Source organism: Blennius ocellaris (assembly GCF_963422515.1).
Source record: "Blennius ocellaris genome assembly, chromosome: 1".
In the NCBI taxonomy this organism is placed as follows: domain Eukaryota; kingdom Metazoa; phylum Chordata; class Actinopteri; order Blenniiformes; family Blenniidae; genus Blennius; species Blennius ocellaris.
Window position 1 is genome coordinate 12,802,897 of NC_137650.1, and position 17,330 is coordinate 12,820,226.

Consider the following 17,330-nt stretch of genomic DNA (forward strand, 5'->3'; position numbering starts at 1 on the left):
TATCATAGCTCACTTTCTTTTGTGCTTTATCCAGTCTTCTTGTCTGGTATTCCCTCATGATCCCTGATGTCTGGTGTAATCCTCCCTCCCTGCCTGTCTTCATGTCTTCTTGCTCCACCCTCATGTCCTCCTCTGTACTCCTCCTCCTACCCGATTAGCCTTGATCGCTGTCTGGCATGTCACGTCATTCCCGCCTCCCCCAGTCTGTCCCTGGGTCTTCTTTGGTTTGTCTGAGCAGGTCTGCATATTTTCCAGATAAGTTATGTGTAGTTCTGCTCACGATGTTGGAAAAGGCTAATTATTATCAGATTATGGCACACACACTTCTTAATCATATCGCCACTGCATTTTCTCTGAGAAGATTACTAGAGATCACTTAAGAGACAACCACACACCTATGAGTGCATCAGCAGTAATGTGTCTATTCCCTGCTCTGAATGTCTTCTAAATAAATCAAATGTAAAGATCGAACAAGAAGCTTTGAGCTCATCATTATGTCATGTATGTGGCTGCATATATTGAATTCCCTTTAAGCCTTATTTCATGGGTAACATGAATTATTAAAAGCCCTTCTGGAGCCATAGCTGACAAAAAAGGGTTGATTTTTATCCAACCAATAACTTTGGATGAGATATTTTTGTCCCGATCTGAGGGGAAAAAGTGGAACGGCCATCCCTTTTTAAAACCACCATGAAATCTAACTGATAAATCTGCCTTTCTCAAAGTAAACTGCTTATGTGTTTGTGCTCAGATCAGGTTTGACAGGTGCTGTAGTTTTCATGCTTCTATCTTTAATTGTATTTTATTTGCTCCCATTCTTTGTTTTTAAGTCCCGTCATTTCAGCCCGACTTTTTGATGACGAGAACTCGCTGCAGTTGTTTTGGTGCTCTGCACTTCCCATAGATCACCTGTCAATCAAACAGTGTCGTGATTGCTGTCATTATTATTATTATTACCATTGCAGTGTGGAAAAGAGATAATCGAGCTGTCATTGTGTCAGATTGGTTTCTGGGGTCTTGAAGCAGTTGATTGACAAGCTGACATCTATGCAAAAGCACCAGGCTCGGTAAACAGATGTAGCATGAACTGGTCTCGCCTCACTCCCTACACTGTCACTCTGCCACATTATTCAGTTTTCATTGTGCAGCGGGAGGTGGACAGTACCGAGATTGACAGTACAAATCAATCGTGGGGCGAGAAAGTAGAAAACATGAAGAGTCGACTCAAGCGATGTCACATTTACTACATACGCATTTCCCACTGATCCGGTTAAATTTGCAAACAGTCGCTTTTACTGCGCTGTACGGAGTGCGTATCATCACTTTACCACACTCCTGCGTTTTGGGGACTGCCTCCATCATCCTCACACAGCACCTGCTTGCTTATGTCATGGATAAAGTGGCACGCTGAGAATAAATAAATCTCAGTTTTGTCTAAACATTGCTTTTGTGCAAGGATGCAGCAGTTTGGTCACTCACAGTCCCTGCTGGCTCTCACACTGGTTGATTTTTTTTTTTTTTCCCCCCACCCTCAAATCACCGCGGCATAATTTTCCTGAAGAGGCAGGCCTGATTTTGGCTTATCGACAACACCGGCTGCACTGCAATCATGGAGAAGCGAGGGGACACCCGTGTCAGACGGGCGAAGGCTGCAAGGAAGGAAAAAACTGACAAGTGAGCACAAGCTTAGAACCAATTTGTTTTTATATGTCAGCAGGGACTCATATATGTTTGCCAGTTTATTTTTAGAAGGCTCATAATGCTGTATGGGCGTATATATCTGGGACTGGCGACTGTGGCTCCTTTTAATAACTTTGCATAGTGGACTCTTGAGCATTTTCCATTGATTTTAATGGAAATCTGTTACTTTACTGAATCACGTAGCTTCATAAGTTTTATTGTTCTGCCTCTGGTAAAATATCCGTTCCAGGCCAGAGGCACTGGTTGTTTTTTTGTTTTTTTTTAATGTGTCCTATTCTGGTTACGGGTGATAAAAACTTTTGAGATTTTTTTAATATATAATGTTTTTGTTCTTCTAAATGAAACATTTTGGACTACTTGGGCATTTGTTCATGACAAAACATGTTCACATAGAAGGATACACTCTAATTTTTACAGATTGTGGTTGAAAAACCTGTTAACACTGGGAACTGTTCAATTAAATGAATGGCAATTATCAAATCTCCACACAAAAACAGCAACCACAACAACACCAATAAAAAAATCTAAAAAACATTATGAACTTGTCTAAAGTCAAAACTGGGACAAGTATGATCAAAAAACTCCTAATACCTCATTCTTAATTGGGCTACATCTCCCACACATCTCAGTCATTTCAAGTGTAGCACACTTGTGTACAAATACCAGATTGAACTGTGAAAGCCAAGATCATTGTGACCTCATGTCATCAAAAACATTTGTACATATTTTGCACAAATGTTGACATCAACTAAAATATAAAGAACTGAAATTGCTTCTGTGATCAAACAACAAGGTCACTGGGACCTTATTTATTTATTTTACATTATTTTCATTGAGCATTTTTTAAATTATAACAGCATTCCAGCACAATACATGTACAGATTATATGAAATATATAGCAAATTGAAATATGTAGTCTGACATCAATGAAGTCCACAGATGTATTACAGGAGGTTCATATCCTACACATTTAGTCAAAACAGACTTTTAGCCCAACATAAGCAAAAATGTACAGTGTTCTTACATGATTCTAATGATTCAGGATTCCATCCCAATAGACATAACAGTGGATTCGGCTGTAATTGCCGCTTGATTACTACACTAACATTGTTAGGACCTTGTACATGGATATTTCTATGGACAGTGAAGTTGGATTGCTATTACAGGCGAACCGACACTGAAAATGCAATAAAAGTTTTCCTTTTTCACATGTAAAGATTGCGGTGTAAACGTGGCCGAAAGCAGTCCTCACTGAACCACACAGCAATATAGAAATATTCTAAAACCATAATGTCAGCTGCAACGTCACTGGTTGGCAGCAGGATCAAAACAAGGTGGCATATCAAGTTGATGATGATTAAATTACTGTATATATTAAGCTCTAATAACTCTGCCCCGACTATTCAGCCAACTGTAAAACCATTATCAAGATCTCCCAGCTTTTGTGCACCTGGTTAACCTCATGTGGACACAGATTAAAAGCAATCTTTAGATAGACAGTAAGCAGAGAGGGCTTTGTAAATACAATCCAAAAAAGTGAAGCTTTTACAAGTTAAATGTGCAACTGCCAAATCAAACATTAGACAGAGTTAGTTATTGGCCAGCTACTAAACCATGCTTCAACTGAACACAAATATATTTCTTCCTTGCATCAAGATCCAACTACTTTGTCCAGCTCTTCTCAAGCTTTTTGGATGATTCAAGCCACACCAAGAGCAAATCCTGTTGGCATTGAACGTTCTCTCCCTCCCCACAAACACATCTCTCACCGCCACATGGGAAAGCTCTCAGTATTGCAGCTTCCCTAAAGGTATTCCTCACATGCCTGAGTGACCTTGTGCCAAAATGAAAGGTTGTCAAAACGTTTGTATGTATAAGACCACCGTTTAAAGGTTTCTAACTGGAAATAAGGTGGCAGTGATTCGTTTTGCATTTTACTCACAATGGCATTTACATTCATGCTCAGTGTGGTCACTATATGTCCCTGACCACCTCTGGAAATGGCTTGACAATCTGTGTAAATTAACACCTGTCTACTTCTGCTCCGAGTGTAATCTAATCACCTCAAATACCTTTCAGTGCTTGCTGTAAAATGGGTTATGATGAATCACTGAGCTGCTTAAGTACCACATGTTCGTGGGAAAATGTTGATGCCAAGTCAGAGCAATTTGCAGGGTGTGATACCCCCCTCCGTCTCGCTGTGATCAAAGACACTTCACCAACAGACCAGACAAAACACATCAAATAAGTGTTTCAAATCAAGCTACCTTTTCTCACACAGGGGGAATGGAAGTCACACTGACTGGAAGACAACAAGGAGTATGTGTCTCGTGCTAAAGTGTGAGTGATCTATAAACAAAAAAATCTAAAATAAAGGCAATGCCAGTTTGAAAGAATAAATTAAGTCAGTGGGGGTCTTATATAGTGAGACTTGAAACTGAAACGCTTGTACCTGTTACAACACCCCAACTCCTTCTGGTTTCTCCCTGACTTATCAGTAGCGTTGTATTCAAGACCAAGACCAGAACATCCCAAGACTACCCCAAGTATAGTACTCGAGACAGGTCTCCAGTACCACAGCATGACTATTAAGCACTGTGCATCTGCCTTTATCGAAAAGTTAAATGTGGTAGAGTGAAATACGGAAAACAATACAGGTCACTATTAAATGACAATGCGGACCCACAGAGGCCTATGGGCTCATTTCATGTAGATGGTACTCGCATCAATAACCAAACAACCAGAGACATTATGCTGCAGGATTGTAGAAATAAACCAGAGTATTTGGAGCTGGTTCCCACATCTGTAGTCATATCGAGTGTTCAAACCTTCAAGATTTTTAGTGTGGAAAGAGTTGACACTTTTTTTTTCTTTTTTAAACTAAAAATAAACTGCCCTGCTGTTTCTTGGTCAACTGGTGCTGAACAGTGTGAAAAAGATTCTCCTTCAACCTGTCTGCAGTCAGTAAAGTACAGCACTACATCAGAGTCCAACACCTGCTAAGGCGCGAGGCAGACCGTCCAGCTGAACAAATCCTGATTTCACAGCCCAGATGATACCAAATACAGGCACCCAGTGGTAATGATAACAGTTGTAGCCAAATCAACATTTGAAAAGCACATTCACAGGAAAAGTTGGACATGACAGATCTTATTAACTCTGCTTTCTGTTGCTCTGCCAACAGACTTCTACTCTCAGTGAACAACTAATATACAGCTTTGTAGATAGTGCTCCGACTTTCATCAACCAAAACTGTAGTTTTTATTTTGCTCTGCTTGAACTAGCCTTGATCCAGCAAATGAACAACCAGGAAGTAAAGTGAAGGTGTTAATTCGGCTTCAGTGCCACTGTGCCTATTAATTTTGGGAAAGCTGTGTTTACCCCATGCACACACAAACACTGGACCAACGTTTTCACATTCAAACACTGCACACTATTTTGTGGAAACTCTGTTTATGAGGGGTGAATAAAAATGCAGTTTCAGTCTTTATGGGGGCTGGAAAAAGAATGCTCCTTTACAAACTCAAATCTTTACCTTTCAAGTATTGATTGTTACCGAAATGGACTAAAAGCTGTGAGGACTTAGTTGAGCTTTGAAATCCAAATACAACAAGCAATGATGGTGACTGAGTGAGAATTTGCCCCAGTGAAAAACACAAAGAGAAATGGGGGTTCTCCTGCTGTGATAAACAGCCAGCTTTAGCAACATTTTACACAAATTAGAGTGAGAGTGTTAATGGAGTAATCCATTGTAATGTTGAAGTATTTTGCCATACATTTACCTACTAAAACTAGAAAACAGGATGCGGTTAGAATGACTTCACTCAAGCTTCAGAATGCAAGGTTTGATACTGGAGGAGCCTCTTTGGCTTAAATGGTATAGTTTTGATGTTCTCCAGGGGTGACCTGAGAGCTGAGAGGTTAGAGAAGGTATTCTCACAGCAGTTAGTCTTCAGTTTGAATTCCAGCCGGAGCAGACCTTCACTGAATGCTATAGTCTACTCATTTCCTCACAGTCTCACAAAAGCCATTTCACATACTTTAAAACTTTCATACTCGCCATGAAATTTGAGTGATAAAGGTAAAGGCTCATCTAATCAGGATTGCACTTTGCATTTCTGACTTGAACTCGGCTTTGTGAAGATTATTTTATATTCAGTGAAACATATTGAGGAGCCGTCTGGATTTCCCAATGAAGAAATGTCTATCTAGTTTTACCAATGTTGTATTAAACAATTAGAATTTAAACAGATTGACAGTTTCCCTTTTCCGACCAATTTACTGTTTATACATACATACATATTATCCCAAGCCCAAGGGACTAGTTGTAAGCAGTGACGTGCCATGTCGACACCAACGACAGCTATACTGAACACAAATATAAATGAAACATTTTTTTGTTTTTACTCCCATTTTTCATGAGCTGAACTCAAAGCTCTAAGACTTTTTCTATGTATGCAAAAGACCTATTTCTCTCAAATATTGTTGACTGATTTGTCTATATCTGTGTTAGTGAGCACTTCTCCTTTGCCGAGATAACCCATCCCACCTCACAGGTGTGGCATATCAAGATGCTCTTCGTCTCCATACTCTCCCAACAAGATACATCTCGTGACATGGCAGCACATCCGTTGTTTATGTTGGAAACACAAAAACATGTAGAAAATGAAAACAACTCTGACGGCAGAGCTGTCTGTGGTACTGAAACCACTACTGCGGCACCTCTGCTCCCCAAATTCACATGAAAGTACCAACAATGTTCTGACCTTTCCTTTGCTGAAGGTCTCGTAGCTCAGGTGTTGGCCTCCCATCTTTTAAAAAGTGGTGTTTTTCCCTCAACAAAAATCCTCCTGCCTGTTAACCCGCCAACGAGCGAGAGAGCGCAGCAGCTCTGTATCAATTCACGATTGCACTGTGAACACACGTGTAGCATTTAGCATAGCATGGTTACATCCAAAGGCAGCATAGTAATCTGCCTTTTTACGTAAATTATTTTCATATTGGAGAACTGACTGCGCATGCCCAAACACATCCATACACTGGATATGACCAACAAAGGCAGAGCAGCAGCGTGCCTTCGGGAGAGGGTGTGGCCTTCACAGTAAGACAGCGCAGAAGGAAGTGACTTGTGCAGCCTCTCTGCCATACCAGGCAACAGCGGTGTTGAATCATTTGGGTTATGAAAAGCACAAAATGCTGATACTTTCAAACCTATAGGTATTGTAAGCCACCGGAAATTGAAAAATGCATTATAATTATATTATAATTAAAAGAAAGTCAAAATGAATATTTCATTCATTTCAATATAGCCTTGGGGAGGCACTACCTACCCTGACTGCACGTCACTGGTTGTAAGACAATTTCATCAAGTCATCCCCTCAATGGTCATCTTGGAAAAGCAGCTCGCTCTCTCTATTAAAATCCTCATTCTGCTGAACATTACTGGGCAGTAGACTTGGCAAAGTACACTAGTTAACATTGGATTAGGACCTCCAGTCTCTATGTTGCTACTAAAATTGGAAGTCAGTGTTTAACCAAACCTGGCAGTGTTTCCTGGGTGAGGGTGTCTGATGGTGTGAGACCCATGACTGCAAGATCCAGCAATAGTGTGCTCAAGTTCCACCGGAAGATCTTTGTGATCTTCCGATCAGCATAACTGAAGCAGCATTTTCACACTTTCAACTTCATTTTCACGAGTAAACATCTGTGCAACACTTTGACTCCAACAACTTAAAAGAAAATCTGTGCGATCGTGCGCATAACACCACTATAGACCTGAACCATTTCAGTCTTAGACCACCACATTAGCCATTGAGGACATGGCCGCCCAAGCCCCACAAGTAAAGGACTTGAGGATCACAGAAGTTTTGAACTTTGCCGAACAAAACATTAAGCAGTTTATTATTGTGCTAAGATGGATAGGAGGAAATTCTCCAAAGGCAGAGTGTTTAACAATGTCGCTGGTTAGCAGACAATTTCATCCTGTGTAGTTTGCATGGCCTTCACCCGTCACCCTATATCTTCCAGCAAACATGACCATAGTCTGTAAATAAAGGCATTGGTATGTTTAAATGTATGAAACAATCGGGGTCGGCAGTGAAAGTTGACGACCAAAAGCTAGTAATGAAAAAACAACTCAACCTTGAGTGAAGATTTGGCGAGTTCAGGGAAAAAAACTATGCATTGAAGAAAAAGAAAACAAACCAAAAAAAAACAGAGACACCTGTCGCCACAACCACTTGAAGCTCTGACCTTAGAATATGAACAGTCATTGTCAAGTCATGTACACATCTCTCCCCATTCCAAACTAAACTGCTAAAGTTGCTTTTCTCCCGCTACTCCAATGATAAACAGGAAGTGCCAAATTCATCAGGTTGGAATACGAATGCAGGCCAACTAATATAATAAAATATACTAAAGCTCCTTGCACACTATAAAGACTATTGTAAACATTGTTCAAATTCACCACAACAGTGGTGAGATATTGGGAAAAATGTGTTCCCCATGTGAGTCAGGAATAAAGAACTGTCGGTTATAAGTAAGGTTCTTGCAGCTGTTCAATGACACACCAGACAGAAATACATTGAGACATCACCAGAAGGCCACCGTGATATCATTTGGGGGCGATACATTTTTTTCTTGGTCTCTTCAGAGTGCTGAATATTGCCACAAATTTTCCATTTGAACTTGTTGACAAGCGTGTTGACAAGCCAAGTGTTTATCCCCCTTGAATAGATTCCACCCCGCAGTCGCGGTTTGAAGCTGGTGACCTCTTTAAAGTTGAGGCCACTTCTGCCCCCAGCCCTGTCTTTTCTTGCACATTTTCAGAATGTAATACTTCCTTGTTTCCTCCTGCAAGTCACCCTTTGATGTTATGTGGGGAGTCTATGGAGAAGTCATGTATTTCATCTATTTCAGCAGGAGTCGGGTCAGCCAGACACTAATAAAATTTAAAACAAACTTTAGTAATTTACCTGTCATGCAGCTTTTGCAAATTTAACATTTAATTTATCCAGTTCAGTGGCAGTCAATGAAAAGATTACAGGTTTGATCCACTCGTGTTTCACATTTTTCAAAGAAGAAATCCACTTTGCAGTGAGAGGCGTGAATGTTTGACTTTGCGTCGGCCAGAGAGCCAGGATTAAAGAGGCGCTAACAGAATAAAAGGATTGGGGATGCACCGTGCCTCAGGCAATCAGTCGCTAAAGAAGAAGAATATCTTCCCTTGTTGTTTTTTCTGGACCACAAAGAAGCAGTGGAATGGGCGACTGCCACGAACTCCTGCGTCACATAATCTCCAAATTGTCATCTTAGGAAAACTGCAGTGACTGATTTTTTTTCGTGTTTGGGCGCCCTCCTTTCTTTTTTTTTTTTTTGCTCTGCTGCGGTGATTTGCCGGGCCTAGCTCTGAACCGCGGTTGCTCCGGGCCCCGCGGCTAAAAGGGCAAGCAGACAAAGAAGCAGAGCCGATTATCCGCGTCTCATCCACAGGCAGCATGCGACAGATGCCTATTGTGCAGCCTCAATGTGATGCTGGAGCCTTTCACAGGAGCCACAAAAGACTTGAGATTATTGAGATTTCCCTGATAGTGCTGCCATTGTTACCGATATTAAGATATTGCAGGGGAGTATGAAATATCTGTGCAACCAACCTGCAAAACAAAGCAACTGCTTTGGAGTTACACTTTCCTGAGCTTGATCAAGAGTGCCTGATAAGGGTGAAAAACAGACCCGGAGTACACCGACTGGTTCCCCTCCTTCACTTTTAAATGTTGCCTCATCGTATGCTGCTGCTACTGATTAACAACGTCGACCAATCGACGCAGAAGGCCACACCTGACAGGGAGAGGCTGCTTGGGGTGAACAGACGAGTTGTATCTTTGCACTAAATCAGGTCAATACAAGACTTTTAAATGGCTGCGCAGCTCTTTTATCAAGAGAGGCATGTTTTACACCTATCTAATTACGTGCAATAGAACAGTAAAAAGCACAAAATGCAGCGTTTAATTCCAAACTCAAGCCAATCAGTGCTGCCTTGATCACACTGTGAGGCAGAGTAATGGTGATCCAGTCATTGGTCTTTGTACTTTAAGCACTTTGTGTCACCTTCATGGTTGGTCCACTTGATATTTAATAACCATACAGTTATATTGCAGGTCAAACTACCCTGTTTCAGAGGTTAAAAAAAAAAAAAAACATTTTGGAGCATGAAATTTCAGCTGAGCTTAATTAGTTTAATGAATATTACTGCAGATTTATTCTACACATATTGTTCTGTTCAGTTTGACCTGGGTGTGAGTGTGGATGTGATAGAGTCCAACAGTATTAGTGTGCTTAGGGATTTCACGAGGTAATTTAGAATGCCAAGATTTTTTTTTCCGAAATAGCTAATTATTTAATAGTTAATTGGGATTTATGAACGGAGCGAAATATGATTATATATCATTCAGTTGAGATGAAATTATCTTAGTACCTGCTTATGGCAGGAAATATAAACATGAGGATTTTAAGCGTTCACCTAATCAGAGAGGGAGGTTAATCCCCAATTAGGTTTTTGTTTTATTGTCTATTAGGAGACAAACTATAATATTCAGTTTGCAGAGGCCTTTCTATTTATTTATACATCTCCAAGCCGGCATTCGATTAAACTGGCTGACACACTTAGTGGACAGGTATAAGAAAAGACTGTCTGTCTTGAAATGAGCATCATCAGTGGCTGTTACTACTCAAGCTGAAGCAAAGCATTCATCCATCTTCTATTCTACTCGATGGTGTGCAGGGCCGTGGGGACTGGGCCCGATCCCAGCTAACTATGAGCAAGGGCAGGATTCACCTGGACAGGTTGCCAGTCCATCACAGAACCAACACACAGAGACAGACAACCACACACACTCTTTGTTTAGCTATTAGCTAAATAAAGAGCAATTTAGCTTCACCAATTAACTTCACGTGCATGTTTTTGAACTGTTGGAGGGAACTGTAGTACCTGTAGGAAACCCATACACACGGGGAGAACATGCAAACTCCACACAGAAAGGTCTGGCTTGTATTTGCCTTCAAAATTAAAGCAGTGGGCTGTTACCAAGGTCTGCTCTAAATTCTATAAAATGCCTTAATAAGGCTCATCTAGTATCACAGCTGATTGCGAAGGTATTTTAGGAGTTTGCAACAACACATACAATGAATTCATCAGTCAAGACACTGCAATTTTAAAGCTTGTGATAGCAGTGTAATGTAATCCCGGACTTAAAAGAAACATTTGTACATTTCCTATTCCTTGCAGGTCACTGTCACTGATGTGTTGTGGCTTTGAAATTGCTTCCCTTTCATCGCTGAAAAAAGAACGCAAAAAAAGAATTACAATTAGAATAACTGAGCCTAGAGTGGCTGAGATAACACGCTTAAGCAACACCGTCATGGCAAAGGGCCATGCTCTCCTTTCGTCACATAAAACGGAAATTATTGCAGCTGGTTTGATCTTCCTCTATTTACATAATATCAGTGCGGCTGAGCGGCACGGGTGGGCACTTATCATTGATACCGCATTGTGTATTATACCAATAATTAAAGGCAATAGCCACCAGTGAGAATGCTTCATTTGGTGTGATTGAATGATTGGCACTCTCCAAGCTAATACGGTGTTGGATGAGCACATAAGGCACGATGGGGAGAGTAATGATGTCAGGGACGCGTTGGAGACTGCCTGTTGATGGAGTGACTCATTTCCTATTAGCGAGGCCTGATTCCACTCGGCTTCCTCCTTGCATAACGCCCCGGCCCACGTCTGTGCCGCCACGCCACTCCGACTGACACCTCTTAACCAGACACACCAAATGGAATAGACACAAACCCTCACTCCTCATCAGCATTCAGCAGGAGAACACTGGCATCACCCTGGCCCCGCTTTCTCGTGTAGGACAACAAAGACGCCATTTGTTCGCATCTGAAATGGTTGCTTAAGAAGAAATGGGATTGCACATCAGAGCGAAACGCGGCCCTGGTGAGCTGTAATGGTGATTTCGTTGAGGAATGATCTCCGTTAGATGTTTCAGCTTGGTGCACGTGATATAGGCTGTGATTGAAACGTACTCTCGAGTGTCGGAGCTAGCATAAAGGCATCTTGTTTCTTGCACAGAGTGATACTAAAGCTGCGCTTTTTGTGTTTATTTGTCAGCTTATATTATAAGTCAGTATTCTGTAATTTTATCACCAAACGTACCATTTCTATTAATTTGTTTTGAATAGTGTGGTTATTTCCCATTTTGATACAAAGTGATAAAAACATTTTACCCCAAAGACACATTCAAACTCACTTTAACTTCCTTATCCGATGGTATTCATTGATTCCAACCTATGCCAAAAGGGGTTTAAGTCCATATGTCCATAACTTAGGATGGTGCAGAGAGAGGGATGTCCTCCCAAAAAATGTAATTTGAGGAGAATAAAATGTGTAAGCTTGATCAAAGATGAACTGCTGTAATAAACAACTGTTTGAGTAATGTAATCCTAACCCCCCCCCCCCCCCCCAAAAAAAAAAAACAATCAACATTATGAGGAGATTAACAGTTAAGTGGTTAACAAATTAATAAATAAAATGGGTAATTTAAGATTTACCAACAAACAATAGACTTGGACATGCATCGCACCACTCAGAGAAATAATTAAATAAAACCATTAAAATTATACAGTCAAAATATCACTGTTTTCTCACAATGCTGCTCATCTAGAATATTGTCAGGTGAACAAACAAAGCAGCACATGTTAGAGTCACCTCAACAGATAAACAAGAGAAAAGCTGTTCTGTAAAAGTAACAGGGCCGAACAGACTGATAAATGTTACAAAAACTATGTTGTTTAATTAGGAGAAGTGCAAAAACATTTGGTTAATTAGGAAACTGTGGAAAATCAAATTAGTCAATGGCAAGCTGCCACAGTGTGAGTAACAAATGGAAAACAGTGAAGTTTTTGAAAACTGTGAAAACCCTCGTGAAGGTGTTTTATGGCTAAAATTCAGATACTTGGAATTCAAACTCATTGAAGTATGTCAGGACTGTCTGATAAGGTGATTTTAGCACCCTGGGAAGTGGATTTTAATTGGTTTCCTTTGTAATTTCAAAGGATATTGAAAGACAACACAAACAATGTAGAGCTCCACCAAAAGAAAATACTTTAATCAAGTCAGACATGCTGGATTTTGCCTGTAAATGGAAATATTTCATTATCACTTGCCAAATCTCCTCTCCTCTCCCCATTGTCCAATTTTAGAGAAATGACATATTTTGAGTTTTAAAAACTTCTGAATTGTTAAACATGCTTGTCTCGTCTACAAATCCCTCCATTGTTAGGCCCCTCCCTTTGTAGGAATATATTAGACGAAAAGACAGTAATCTTAGAACGAGAACAGCCACGAGAGGAGACTTATAGGCAACTAGAAAAAACACCATTTCAGTGAAAGGGTCAACAAGCTGGAATAGTCTTCCAATTACTATTAGAGTCTTCCATTTTTACTGTGTTTAAAAAAAAGAGCTGAAACTCTGGTTAAAGGCTAATCAATCTTGGGATCACTTGTAAGACCTGCTTAAATGTTATAAACTGGGGAATTTGTTTATATTGCAGGAGTAGTTGTAAATACTACATATGCTCTATGTCCATGTTTGTTTGTTTTTAAATTAATGTTGTCATCTTAAAAGTATGACAACGACAGATGGAAAGTAGCCCATGGCTAAATCTGGCACATTTACACAAAGTGACTGTACTGAGTGTCCATTAATGTGCACTGTCGTCTGGAAATAAACTAATACAGAAAGAAAGAAAGAATATCATGTGCATTTCCGGGTACTCTGCTCCGTCATATGAAGTACCGTTGTACATCTTTACTCCAACATCTTTCAAACCTTTAGGTCCAGGAAGTTGTGAGGTGGTGCCTCCATTAGCCCATGTGCTTTTTACTTTATTGGACCACTTTTGACCAACAAGAGCTGCACTTTTGAAAAAAGCTCTCATCCACTCATCCAGCCATTACTATTTGTCCATTGTCAAACTCATTGGGATCCTTACGTTGGTCCATTGCTCTGCTTATAGCACATCAACAGTGAGTACAAAATGTCTATCTACTGTTAGACCCAACAACAATGAGAAGAAAGCATTTATTGATCCTCTGGGGGAAAATTACTTCTCAGCATTTAACCTAACCTATTCATAGTTAACCTTCACTTAGCGCGTGTAAGGAGCAGTGGGCTGCCATGGTGCATGTAACAGAGAACCACCTGTAGGTGGACGGACTTGAAACTGAGTGCTTTCAATCTCATGCCCGCTTCTTTAAATTCTAGGCCACCATCCATCATTGCAATCATATCCAAATCCTACATTCCACACCATGGTACAGCCTTTGTGAGATTAAAGATTTGAGTGTTTTTTCCATAGTTAAACACTGCGACTCTTGGAGAATGAGATGCAGGGCTGAGCAACAATCAAAGAAGCCAAATGCCAAACTTGAGGCAGAAATGGACAGCTGGTAAGCCAACAAAAGTACAGAACTTCTACTTTCCAGCGAAGAAAGAAATTCACAACCCAATCACAGGCACAATGAGGGATTCAGAAGCCCATCTGCCTCTGACGAGGGCGAGCAGCGAGGTGACACTTGTGCCGCTCTGGTATGGGGTCTGCGGCGATCTGCTTTCTTCACAGAATGAATAAGAGCATTCTTCAAGTTTGGGCAGAGACAGAAAGTTTTTGGGCTGAACGCTCGAAGTGTAGAAACTCCAGGGAGGGACAGGGTTTTCCCCTCCACTAATGTCGCATGCAGTTAACAGCAGCGGGACTACCCCAGATCAGCATTGTGTCGAGCTCTCCGAGGACCCGCCCCGCTTCTACCTCTGAAAATAGCACAATAAGGAGGCCTGCTTGAAAAAGACGCCTGTCACATGTAGCCGTACCTCGGCTTTAAATGCCGAGGAGGCACACGTGAGCGTTCAGAGCGCAGCCAAGGTTCAAATGATGGACAGGGCTGACGGGCGTAATGATGTGTAAATTACAAACAAGGTCGACATCACAATGTTCTCCCGGGTGGTGAAAGAGCAAACTCATTTCATAAACACAATGATCGCTAAAATATTCATAACAAACACGAAAATGGGGTCAGACTCCCTCCTCCTACCGGGCCATTACATTTCCTTTGTGCGCGTTAATTAAGTCAGCAAATGACTTATAAGATCATGGTGCTGTCATGCAGCCTATAGGTTCAGTCTCTCACATGTGCTCAGACAAATTAGAGGTTTTGTTCAACAAAGACAGGAATTAAAATGGCCACGCGGTGAAGACAATTTGTATTGGGGCCGATAGTGTGCAGGGAGCGATGATAAAGTGCCGTAATAAAACACAAACAAAAGCTGGCGAGACAGATCAGACGAGACTTACAGCTCGGAGAGTTGGAGGTGCTGGAAGAGCTGCCATGACAGAGTGGTGAGAGGGTTGTTTGACAGGTTTCTGTGGAGGGAAAAAAAAAGAGAGAAACAAAGCGAACGTTAAATTGACTTATTTGGTGTAAATTATTCGAGGTGTCTTGCTTGTAATGGTGTTTGCTCAGCGTGTGCAACGCTCCCTCGGTTGGAGTTTTAATGTCTTCGGGTTTCAGACCAGCAGCGGAGCTCTCTGTGAGGTCAGCTTGACAGATTTTCAGTCTTTTTTTCTTTTTTTTTTTGGAGGGGGGGGTATAGTGCCATTAGTTCTGAAAGCATTCAGACCACTGCACTTTTGGCTCTTTTTATCATTGGGTTATTTTCTCCAGAAAGAAACAACATTTATTAGTATACTCCTCAACCCAGAAACACAATGTCTTTACATGGAGTAGTTCGTGGCACAGTCATAATATGACCTACAGTTCAGCTTCACGTTAATGTTTTGGCAAAATCTAGACCACAGAAGGAAATTCACAACTTTTATCAAAGATGAACTACAAGCAGCTCCCGAGATGGAAAGGGTAGAAATGAGTGCTGCACACGAGTGTCCGTTTCTGTGTGCATTGGAGGATCATCCATCCCCATTGACACAGAACTCTCATCCAGGACTGACAATGACAATGACCTAGAAACCTCAGCATGTACCTGCATCCAGGGGCTTCCACCAGGGAACACAGTAAATGTTGTGTAAGAGTCTGAAGGAGAGCAAGTGGAGAGAATCAGAGGAGCCTCACAAACTGATTGTAATGTACATTTGACAAAAGAAAAAGTGGCTTCTTAGGAGCAAAGGGGGGTCCATCTATAGCAAGATCTCACGCCAACAAAGATGCTGAAAACATACAGGACTGGGATGTTTTCACTTCAAACAAGACGCAAACACAAAAAGAAAACCATTTGCGAACATCTCCATATAAATTAAATAATAGCAGTTCGTCACTTTTGCAGGCAGATAACAGAAAATGCTGCTCTAAAATGTATTTGTGTGATATTATATTATCGCTGACTGGTTTAGATATACATCCTTTGAAAAATGATGACATGCTTGTTTGGTAGTTTTCTGATTTTTATTTGCTTGCTGCCCTTTATGTATTACTTAGATCCTTTTTGATGAAAAACATACCAATATGTCCTCGATAATAGCTGATCTGATATTTTCAATGTTTACATTTTTCCCCAAAAATGACTGAAATACCGAAACCGAGTTAGAAATTGAAGCGTTTAATAACTTCTTATTAAATCACTTCCCAGACCAACTTGACCCAGAACTGAGTGAATGCTAGAGATCATTAAAAATAAATTTAGGCATATAGTGAACTTTTTAAATTCAACAAATCTTAAAATTATAATCTCATGTTAATGAGTGGATTGTTGGAACCATGGCCTGAGATGGATGAGAAAAAAAAACAAGATTATATTTAATGTTAAGTTGATATCAACTTGGCTAAATATTTATGGGGGAAAAAAAAAATATTTCAGTTTTTTTTTTTCCCCCCCCAGCTGCTTCAGGATACTTAAACATGCACATTATCAAGCTGAACTGGGAGCATGTTTGCTTTCCCTCACAGGTGAACCGAAGCATGAGGTCAAATCAGTTCTTTGTAGAAGCTCCTTTACAGCAGCTCCAGCTGCAGACCTTCTGAGGTGAAGCTCTTCAGGCACTACACACCTGGATCTCCACGCTTTAGCCCATTATTCCTGTCAGCTTCCATCAGGCTGGATGAGAACCGTCCCTAAGCTGCAATCTTCATCTCTCCCTGCACACGCGCTCTCTGGGGTGTTTCACTGGAACTCTCAAGGTCACTGCGACTCATCCTGAAGCCTTCTCGGCCCTGTGCTCCAGAACCGTATCATCATTCCCTCAGTGCTGACCCGCCTGTGCATGGCTGCTTCACTGAGGGGACCGCCGATGATCGCAGCTCTGCCCGGAGCTCTCAAACATGCTTCATGTGACATGGACTGGATACACAGGTGGGGGAGCTTGTCCAATTTACTCCATTTTCCAAAAGGGGGACTCAACTCCAGTTTCAGACACATTTCAAAAACTGATTAGGCAAACCTGATGAACCACAAACTGACAGTGAAAAGAGTCGACACGCTCCAAATCTTTGCAACAGCTATAGGCACATGTTACACTGCAGTGTCTGATTGGAGTGTTGATACTGGGCATAACAA

The 17,330-nt window shown here is 41.0% G+C and overlaps 1 protein-coding gene across 1 annotated transcript in view; it reads right to left on the reverse strand.

The window, feature by feature from the left end:
- ntrk3b (neurotrophic tyrosine kinase, receptor, type 3b) overlaps positions 1 to 17,330 on the reverse strand; it is a gene marked incomplete at both ends in the record, with an annotated part of 279,095 nt that overhangs the window by 143,365 nt on the left and 118,400 nt on the right. Inside the window, one exon of the mRNA XM_080500842.1 lies at positions 15,118 to 15,186. Within this exon, the coding sequence (XP_080356968.1) occupies positions 15,118 to 15,186 (69 nt within the window). The remainder of the gene's footprint in view (positions 1 to 15,117; positions 15,187 to 17,330) is intronic.